This window comes from Furipterus horrens, unplaced genomic scaffold, assembly GCF_987537825.1.
Source record: "Furipterus horrens unplaced genomic scaffold, mFurHor1.1.pri manual_scaffold_9, whole genome shotgun sequence".
NCBI classification, from domain to species: domain Eukaryota; kingdom Metazoa; phylum Chordata; class Mammalia; order Chiroptera; family Furipteridae; genus Furipterus; species Furipterus horrens.
In genome coordinates, this window is record NW_028327179.1 from 83,967,482 (window position 1) to 83,978,490 (window position 11,009).

At 37.8% G+C, this 11,009-nt stretch overlaps 1 protein-coding gene across 1 annotated transcript in view; it reads right to left on the reverse strand.

The window, feature by feature from the left end:
• GRM8 (glutamate metabotropic receptor 8) overlaps positions 1-9,657 on the reverse strand; it is an 837,366-nt gene extending 827,709 nt beyond the window's left edge. The window contains exon 1 of the mRNA XM_090287460.1: positions 8,840-9,657. Coding sequence (XP_090143586.1) covers positions 8,840-9,349 — 510 coding nt within the window. The 5' untranslated portion in view covers positions 9,350-9,657. The remainder of the gene's footprint in view (positions 1-8,839) is intronic.
• Positions 9,658-11,009: the final 1,352 nt, after the last annotated feature.

Sequence of the window (11,009 nt, forward strand, 5' to 3'; positions counted from 1 at the left end):
TGTTGGTTTTTTTTCAAACCTGAATTCTAGTGACACTTTTGTTTGGGTGTTGGAACAACACTAAAATTTAGCACAGCTTATCTTTGGGTCATCATCCAATCATTACTTTGGTTCCTATTCATTAAGTAAAACTGATTCTTACCACCTAACAACATGGATTTAGAAAGAATAACAATACACAGCTTTCTTAGCTCAGTTGGCTGGTGCATGGGGTTCATGAGGTCCCAGTCTCACACCTGGCCTTCAGGCAAACAAGATACTCTTGTTTCATGCCAGAGCCCATTTGGACCTATCAATTGTGCTGTTTCTTGGTCAATGACTACACCTTTAATGCTAACTTACCATTGTCCATAAAATAAGACAAGTCAGTCAGAATGTTGAGAAACTGGAGGAGAAGTATAACTCAAAATGAATATCTTACTGATGGTGAATATCAATCATGTCTTCCCCATTCTCATCAACGTAACAAACACAGTGCTCTGTGCCAGGGATCTTACTTAGGACTCTATGCACTTTGTCTTACTTATCTTAATTTAAAACCTTATGAAGGAGGTCCTATTATTACCTGTTCTTTACAGATAAGCAAGCTAAGATTTAGAGAGATAAACTAGTTTGATTAAGGTAATATAGCTAATAAGCATTACATCAGAATCTGAAGGCAGTCTGACTACAGAGCCTGACATATTTTATAAAATTTATATAAATCTGTTTTACTCAAAAGAGTATCAGCACTGTTAAATAAGTACATTACAATAACCTATAATTTCGATAGCTCCTAATGATAAATATCTATAGGCCACAAATATCTATATAAGAAATCTGCCTAAGTATGATATGCCCTTTGTTCTATAAAGAATATAAATGCAAACATTCTTACAGCTGAGATGATAACTATTTTTGAGAACTCATATACAGAATTGTCACAATATATACACTTAGATTTAAAGCATAAGCAATAGTGCAAGCATTAATCACAGCTAGAGTTCATGCTCCATCCACGTGAAAGGAAGCAAGGCTGAGTGGCTGGAGCAAAAATATGTCACCAAAGCCCTGGCTGCTGTGGCTCAGTGGATTGAGTGTCAGCCTCAGAGCCAGGTGTCGCTGGTTCGATTCCCAGTCAGGGCCCATGACTAGGTTGCACGTCAGGTCCCCAGCTGGGGGCGCGAGTGAGAGGCAACCACACAGTGATGTTTCTCTCCCTCTCTTTCTTTTTTCCCCCTCTCTCTAAAAAAAATAAAATAAAATAAACAAATAATTAAATTATTTTAAATAAATAAATAAAATTATTAAGTCATATTCTTAAAAAAAAAAAAAAAAGACTATGTCACCATCATCACGTCCTTAGGGAGTCCAGTGTATCACTTTGAGGGACACAGAGACAGATCCATGACTTCTCCAAAGCCGGCAGTAAATAACAGACCTGAGGCTACATTGTACCAAAGCACCCAGCCTCCCCAAGTGCAGAGGGAGACTGGGAGAGTTGAAAGGAGACTCATGGCCAACACTGAGAACACATGCCTATTTGCTTGCTAGGCCTAATGGAGTAAGGCAGCAGAGACTGGCCTTCACTGGAAACAGATGAAGGTGGCTTTGAGCAATGCTATACCTGGACCCCTTCCCACCCCACCAGCCTTGTGCTCATTATGTATTTAAAATACCTAAAGATTATACATATATTTTTATATTATTAAGAGATAGGGAAAATTTCCTAATCACAACTAAAAGAGATGTCTCTGTCTTTTGTCAGAGAGTGTGTGCTACCAGTTAAATGGGTAAACAGCCCATTTTTCCCCACTGTTGGGAAAGAAGAGCCTCTTGTGGCCCTCTATTGATTAAGACTGCTGTGGAATACTATTTGCAATAGTGTTGCATAATGGAAATCAGGACGTAGCTGTCATGGTTTCTGAAGACAAATTGCTGGTAGCTGAGACAAATCATAGCCTCCTTCATCTCCTACTGTTCTCAGTTCCCAGTTAATGTGTATCTTATTATCTAGGTTCCTTACATCAGTCTGTTCTACTGCCACAGGTAGTAAAAATGAGTAAAAATGGTAATCTGAGTGACCCTGCTTTAGGAATCGTGTTCAGGTAACCACTACACTGACCATTACTCCTGAGCCATGCATTATTTAGTAAGAAACACAGCCTCCAAAAGGGCACACAATTAAAGAGACTCACACAGCAGCTGCTGTGATTATGACCAATACAATCAGAGATCCAACCAGGCACAAGTCAAAAGAAAAAGGACTGCTGCCAGACAGAACATTGTTCAATCCCATTTTTCTTCTGCATCCTTTGACTTGTTAAGTCAGCCAGCAAAAGATTTGTTTGGAGCAGTAGTTCTCAAAGTGTGATCTGCAAAACAGCAGCATGAGCATCACCTGGGAACTGTCAGCGATGCCAAAAGACAGGCATTAATCACTAAGTCATTCTTGAGATATCTCCAGTATTCATTGTAGGATTTCAGAGCTTTTGAGGGAAAAGAAAAGTAAGAACGATTGTATTTAAATTCACCAAGTTAAAAATCTGCTCCTGCTCCACCCCGATGGGAGTTACTATGCCCCTTGACCAGTCTGAGAGTACAATAACTATACTGGTTATGAGTTGCAACATGTCATGAAGAGCCACAGCCTGTGATGTATGCCTGTGTCATGAGTCCGCCTTGCAGCAAGGTGTTTTTGGTCATTATAATATTTAATTCAACCCCTTTGCTGGCCCGAGAAGGAGATCTGTGAAACCAAAATTCACTCTAGAGCTAGAAGTGTTTGAATGAGCCTCTAGCATTGTTTCAATTTTTTTCAAATGATAAATGAACTTAAGAAATGAAAGGGAAGTAACCTATTGGTAAGGGATTTATTAAATAAATAAAAGTCTATTCGTATAATTAAAAACCAAGCAGCTGTTAAAAATTACATTTTATAGTTCTCAATCCTAGACAAATGTTAGAATCACCTGGTGATTATTTAAACTATACCAATGACAGGACTCGATCCCAATTTCATTAGTCTTAGATAGGGTTTGGGCATGCATTTTTTTTTTTTTTAATTATCAATGTGATGTTAATGTGCCTCCAGGGTTGAGAATTACTGAGGTGGAACTATACTAACCAACATAAAAATCTCTCCCAGATACACTACATGACAAATAAAATCATAACACATATATCTATTAATAAATTCTGTTAGCATATGTGTATGTAATTATATTAAAAGATATGTGTGTTTGGATGTGGTTTCTATTTTACGCTGTTTACTTATTCATTGCTTATCATTTTCAAAATTAAAATGTGCTCATCTTTTACTTAATTTTTAATTTTAAGAACCTGTTTAGAAAAAATGTGAATTGGTTCAAATAAGTGAGGAAACACATGAATGGGAAATATACCATGTCTCCTTCTTTTTCCTTCTCCCTCCTTCTGTTTCTTTTCCTCAAAGAGTATAAAAATAAAATATGCAAAATTCCATTTCTGTTCTACCTACCCAATACTTATTATTTCCAATATTTGGGATTGGGGCGAGAGAAGGAATAGATGGAGGGGATAGAGAAATATGCTTCGTTCATTCATTTATTTATTCATTCATTCATTTAGCAAACATTTTTTGGATTCCCAGACAGGTCCATGTTAAGAGCAGGAAATAAAACAACAACAAGATATACGTGCCTTAATGGATATCATCCTGCCCTTGTGGAGTTTTGTTAACATTAACAAAGAAACTTAATCTATCAAGAGAAATGAGAAAATACTTCCAAAGTAGAGATGGACATTCATTCTGGAGGTAACAATAGCCATTATTAGAGTTATAAGAAAGGGCGTGACTACCAAGTCTGTTTTACAAAGTTAAATTAGAGCTTGTTACAGTAGCAGAGAATTGACTGAAGGAGTCTATCTTTTAATTTTCCATTTATCTATTTGTCATGTAATAAGATTTAACATCAAATGTTACCTCCTGCTGAGTTTATTGACTAGGCTTATTTATCTGTCCATCTAACTAGATAAGCCTGGATATGGCAGATTTACCTTTTCAGTTTACAGTTAATAAAGTCCATTGTATGCAATAAATAACTCACAAAATGACTGACTTTATGGAAGTGGTTGCTATAAGTAGTAGAGTCTCTTAGAATGAAATATACCTTCATAAACACAGCCAGGTAGACAAAGGCTTCCAGGATAATGGGATATCTCCCAGTGCTTCATTTACTTACACAGAGGTGAACTTTAGCCATTTGTAACCACGACACTTCCACATGGGAAGAAATTACCTAGCCCATCCACAGATGGATTTCTATTTAAGAGTCTCATTTGGTTGCTTTGGATAGTATACACTACAGGCTATGTAATCCCTATCCTTCAAGAGTAGAAAATTAACTCTCTGGGTAAAGTTAACTATAAAAACATGAGAGAGGAATTATACCTGACACTGTCCTTTTATAACCCCAATGCGTCTATGTGGACATTAATGTACATTATGTCCAAGCATCAATGTGCTATTTTTAACATGGAATATTCAATCTTTGGTCAAACTAAGATTAGTGTTTTGAGGGACAGATTTGCTCTAATTTAAAGGAGAGAAGTAGAAATATTCTAGAAAATGGAAAAAAAAATCTGAGCTCCTTATAAAACATGTAAATTCCTTGAAACTGCTCTATCAAACCAATTTAACTTATGGGCTTCCCAGCCAACATTTCCAAAAGGCCCCTCACTCTTTTCTTAATTCTTTTCAAATTGCACAATCTCTGAGAGCTGGACTCTTTTTTTTTTTTCTTCAGTCTCTCTGCAATACAGGAGCCACCATGCTGGCATTTTCACCTGTATATAGGACGGAGCAGTTCTGGGTTTGCTGTTCTGTAGTTATATGTCACGTTATCATAATTGATAACACTATTATCTAAAACCATTAATTTGCTTATAAGGATTAAACAATCACCTATGCCCCCATGTTAACCCATATATTAAAAATGTGTGTGTATTTCAAGACACAGTAGTGCTTCTAAAAAGTTCAGTTTATTAAAGTCTTGTTCTGTAACTCCCAAGCTGGTTTTCACTCCCAACTTATCTCCTTAGGTGAGACACTTCAATCATGAAAACAGTTCCTAGGGAGAAGATTGGAAAGTACGCACCCACTCACTGGGCCCCGTCATTTGAAAAGCCTGAGGTAGTTTGATTTGCCAACACACACCAGGCCTGGGCCATGAGAGCATTCAGCGTCCTATGGGCCATGGGAGCATTCTGCCCCCATGTGGTGTTTGGATCTAAATCCCTGTCCATCTGCCCTCTGAAGTTAAAAGGGCTGATGTTTTTCATTTGCCTATGAGCTTTGATTGGAAGAGAAATAAATATAGAACAATATCCCTCCCTTCTAGCAGGTCCAGTTTCAAAGGAGGTGACCCCCCATGAGGTGCAGTCTCTGAGGGGTTAAATGAACCTCCCGACTGATACCTGAATCTACTCTACAAAGAAAAATCATTTCATTCAACAATTAGTGATCCTGAGGAAAACAGAATCCTCCTCTGACTTAAAGACAGACATACTATATGCAGACAACTGATAACATAGCTCCTTTACTGAAACCAGACTTTAATTAAGAGAACATAGAGGGATATAAGGACAGGCTGCCACAGGAAGGCAAGACTGAAGGATGAGGAAGATGGGGAGGCCTGGAAGACTTGGCCTCCTTCACACTTTAGCCTACATTAAATTACTACATGGCTTTACCAGAATTGTCTAAAAAAAAGAGAACTCAGAAATTTGGAGATTACTTCCTATTTTAGCCCAAATATTTTCTATACAGTTTTAAACAGATCCCAGTTACATTCTAAAAACCCCAACTAATATTTATTGCTGAGCAGGACCCTGAGTAAATTCATTAATCAAGACCTTGCTTATATCCCTTATAGTCAAGGTTAATACTTGTGGGTTTTTAAACGAAGACACTCTACCTTCTTTAATTTCATTAACCCAGGAATAAGTGGCAATATATTGATATCTATGCATCTTTTTAGATTCTGTGGGTATTATGTTGCCCTGGAGGAGCCTAAGCTGTCAAAAATGTTGACCTTTATTCAAGTAATAGCATTTGAAATAGAACTATAAGCCAATTCCAATGTGTTAATTTGCTAATTGTAACTTTAATAACTATTCTAATATTTCATGTCAGTGCTACATATATGTGTTTAAACAAGATATAGTCATACATAAATGGAAACATTTTCTAAATCTAAGAGTGATTATCATCACTTCATAATTAATATTATTGTGAAGTGCTTTCTGGAGGTCTCATATAAATCATCAAAGTAAATTAAAGTAGCACAACAATAAATTGTAATTACCAATTCGCATCATGTGGTTCCAGGCTGAGCTGGAAGATGGCCTGAGCACCTATATTCTCTCCCTTACTTTTGAAAAACACAAATTTTTCAAGCCCTAGTTATTGGATTAATAAATAAATTTGCTCTATAAATTAAATGCTCAATCCATGCCAGGCTCCTGATCTTAGTCATGACGTTTACCATAACCAACATCCCCTTCAGGCTACAAGTCATTCACTGTTTGTGCTTTGGTCAAGGGTGGCAAGAGCAGCTCATTACATGCTGACCAATGTCTTGGGAATTGGCCTGGGGCCTTGGACTCTGCCCTAAGAGCCAATGATAATTCTCCCACCTGCTTAGATTAGGCCCCTCCAGAATTACCCGAAAGTGTAAGAAGAGAATTGGCCTGTCAATGAGGGAAGTCAGAACAGAAAGAAGCCAAGTCCAGACTGCATGAAAACAAAACCCACCCTCTAGATGGCCCAAGAAGGTTCCCAGGTTTCCTTTGGCAGTCCAAGGAGGCAAAGGATGTGGCCAGATTCTTGTGGAACTCTTCACCTGCATTTTTCCATTAAATCCATCCAACAGCCTAGCACAATGTTAATATCCCCATTTTACAGATAAGTTGATTCTGTGGCACAATTAATGTAAACAAGCTTAAAGAATCTCAAATAAGCACTTATCACTTCCACCCCATTGCTCAAGTGCTTGCCTAATGTGGCATCAGACCACAGGAAAGAGGATTCAGAGTAATTATGTTGGGATAGATGGGAACCAGAATTAGTGCACAAGGCGAGGGTAACAGAAGGAAGAGAGATCTTCATGAAGGTTTTCTCTTCTCTAGAAGTGGGTGTTCCTGGGCCACAGCTGCTGAGTTAAGAACAGAAAGAAATGTTTTGGGGAAGTCATGGGAGGAGATCAAGTACAAGAAGAGGAAAGAATTGGGAAAGCAGCTGGAGCTAGACATCACCCCTAGCAGAAAATGCCATGTGGCTCAGAATTGGGACTGCTGGGAGAAATCCTAGATTCTGAATCTTGCCTCTAGGCAAGGGATCAGCTAAGCCCAAGATAAATTACCAACTTGCTAGTTTCCCTTGAAAGTCTACAGAGATGAAGAATCAGAGCAACTTTGGCTGCTGCTGTTTTAATTGGTGTCCTTCTCACAGCATGGGGCTCTTCCTAACGTCCTGCTCAAATGTCTCTGGAATTCCCTAAAGCCTGTTTGTGCTTCTTCAGTACCCCTTAGACACAGAGAGTTTCTTCTTCTCAGCAGCATCCTTATTTGAGACAATTTCATCATCCTGACAATAGTCATTAAGCAGCCACTTAGCATTCTCAGGCATTCATACAGAAGCTGGACAGCCACTTTGGGGGGCCAGGGGGTGGACTGTCATGGAGAGGATTCCAGCATATGAAGAGAACCAGACTACGTAGATGACTCTCCAAGATATCTTCCACACAGAAAGCTTCTGATTCAATTCCTTTTATCTTTATTGTGTTTTTCATCATTTGGTTCATTTTTGTCACTTATCTGTCACCTGTCTAACTTCTCCATATTCTTTTAATATTTTTAAATTTAATATGCCTGGGAACAGTTTCTCAATACAAAACAAAGCCCCATTAGTTCAGAATTAGTTAGAAAAGGCATGTCCCCCTGAATAAGATATCAAAGTGAAAAGAATTCTTAATTTTTTATGTCATTACAAAAGTCTATGTAATGAATATTAACAAAGAAAATGAAGAGTTAATAAAAGATGATGCATGACAATAACTATTTTTATAGCACTTTATACTTTCAAAGCATTGTTACATACATCATTTTATTTTGCCTATTTTATCTTATATGTACATGTATAGGTAATAGGTCATCTGAATGCAAAACTAAGTCAGAACTCAAATTATCTTGGTAAATTCTAACTTTTGACTCAATAAGAATTATATATAATTATTCCAAGCTGAATCAGAGCAGTCTGAATTAATGAGGTTCTACTCTATTGTAGCTATAATAAGCCTGACAATTTTATGGCCATCTTATATCCCAGGGTGTCACTCCCATCTGCACATTAGTCATTAATATTGTTTCTTCACACAAGAACTTTTGTCATAACAGAGCATCCCACTTTAAAGAAGTTTCATCAAGCAAATTATCTTATACCTCAAATACCATAGAAGTGTTTTCAATGATAAATGTGCAAAGAGTTTATTATACTCCCTAAAAATACTTGCTTTGATTTAAAATGAGCCTCTGTAAAGAGGACATTCCAAGATGTTGAGGACTCAACATGTCACAGAAATTATCATCTTTGTTTGTTCAGAAGAAAACAAATCACAATTACTCCAATTAATTGTAAGTAATGGAACTAAATTAACTCATCAAGAAACCCAGACACAGAATCCTCTATGTGAGAAACCCAGAGACCCTGAGAGGATCTATGAGCATTGTCACCATCTTTACTTTCTTCTTAAACCTGCAGTTGGAGGGAGACAATTTATTATCTTTTCACAATGGTTGGAAAGACAATGCCTTTACCTACCTTAAAAAGTCTTAAAATGTTAGCAACCATGATGGACACGGAGCTGGCTGCAGCACCGATGACTCCAGAAATCTTGTCAGGCTTGGTGAAAATGGGTGGATCTCCATTAGCACACTTCACATCAGAAGCATCTTTCTCAATCAATGCCTGCACAAAGGTTAGCGACTGCTCCAGAGCATAGGTGTCTCTGGAGCATGTGTCAAGGATCCGGACGCCCAGAGTGATATTGGAAAGGAGATCAGGGTCCTTATTAATTTGATCGATTGCATAAAGCATGGCCTCCAGTCTGTGGATCCCCTTTTCCTTCTTCAGCTCCCCACAAGGCACCCCTCTTTCTCCCTTTGCGTGAACTGGGAAGAGACCCCCCAAAATGATGTCCCCATCCACTCGTATGGAATGGGCATACTCCTGGCTGTGAGTTCTTTGCATCATTGTGAGGATCCAGTAAAACTTGGCAGTCAAGAGGAAGAAACAAGGGCAAGAGGCTGATCGCTTTCCCTCACATACCATTTTCTCCACAGGTGGTGTTGCAATCCAAGACCCAAAGTTTATTCTTGCCACAGAAGAAGGGGGACCACCTGAGGCTGCACCTTCTGGAGGCTACCATCAGGGCCCATGGGGAAAAGGCTCTGTGGATTTCAGCAAGTTTTCTTGATTTGAATGTCACAGTGAGTTTCCATCAGACCCCTAAAGTTCAATTTTATTTCCATATAAAGTCAACTTGCCTGGAATGGTGCAAAAATTAGAACAGCAGCTGAGGTTCTGATGTTGGGATGAGGTCAACAATTCATGTCCTTGAAGTCAGCCCTGCAGCAGAATTATTCCTGGGGGCAGGAAGAGGGGGGGGGAAAGGTTCAGTTCAATGAGTCTACATTTTTCATATCTTTAAGCCCTATTTACACCAACTTCTTTCTCTTTTTTTGCCTTAATTTCCCCTATTCAGCAAAAAGCTCTTTTTTTTTTTTTTTTTTTTTTTTTTTGTCCCCCTATGATTCTGAACACCTGGCTGCACTGCATCTAAACAGAGAGACTGATGACACTTTTGAAGCAAGGGAAACAGAAAAGTATCAGAAATTAGGTTGATGCTCCCAAGCCAGAAAGTATTTTTATTTACCAGTTTATTTTGATAAATCTAATTTCCATGAAGGTAAAAATCCTGTGATTGATGGCATTATTTCTTTCAAATCTGTTTTTACATTTTACAGCTGTCTGAATTTAGCATTTAAATTTTGTCCACAAAATCATAATGAAAGGTTATTTTCTGTGATGTATTGAGCAAGCCAGTCATCTGTTAATGGCATTTTTTTTTTCCTTTGGTGCCTCAGACTTCCCAGTGGGAAAATGTGATTATTCAATCACAAAAACAGAAAGAAAAAAAAAGAGAGAAAAAAGAAAGAAAGAAATCCACCCAAGGAGCCCAAAATGTATAAATTTCACAGCTATTTCATATAAATTATCTTATTCTTCTGTGATACCAAAACAAAGACTTGAAGATTAAACACATAAGAAGGGTAATGTGTGAAGATATTCCTATTACCATTGTCAGAGTTTCCTATTAAATGTGTCCAGGTGGAAGTAATGGGTATGTTTACAGGTCTGAAGTAAACACTCCTTAATCCTAAAACCACTAGGAGCAAATCAGAGCTGGAGATCAATTGAAGAGCATCTTAATTTTATCTGACTCAGTGGGGAAAGCAGTTATTTCATTAAGGCTAGAAACAAGCTAGAGTGAAAATGGCTACAAGCAAATCTATTTTAAAAAGTTGATTCTAGGACTTTGTTCTTAAAGAATTCCATGAGATTCTTTCAAAGGACTTTTGAGGAGCTTTCACTGAGAACAAGAACTGACTTAACGTAAGTGAATCTGATATTTGAAACACACATAATGAAGAAAATAAACAGCACTAACTTATTTTGACAGGATGGTTAATTTAATGTTCATTTCTAACCTATTTATATAGAGAATTTTGAAACCTGAAAGTTTGACAATTTCTTCCACCCTAGGCAACCAACGTCTGCTTGTAGTTTCCATTTATTTCTTTAATTTCTAGTTCATAAAATTTTCATTCTAGCTTCCCTGTCCCAAAGGAAATGATGGCACCTCCCTAGAGGACAACCGAACATATGTCCAAGAGCCTTCTGAGAAATCTGTACCTTTTTTCACTTTCAG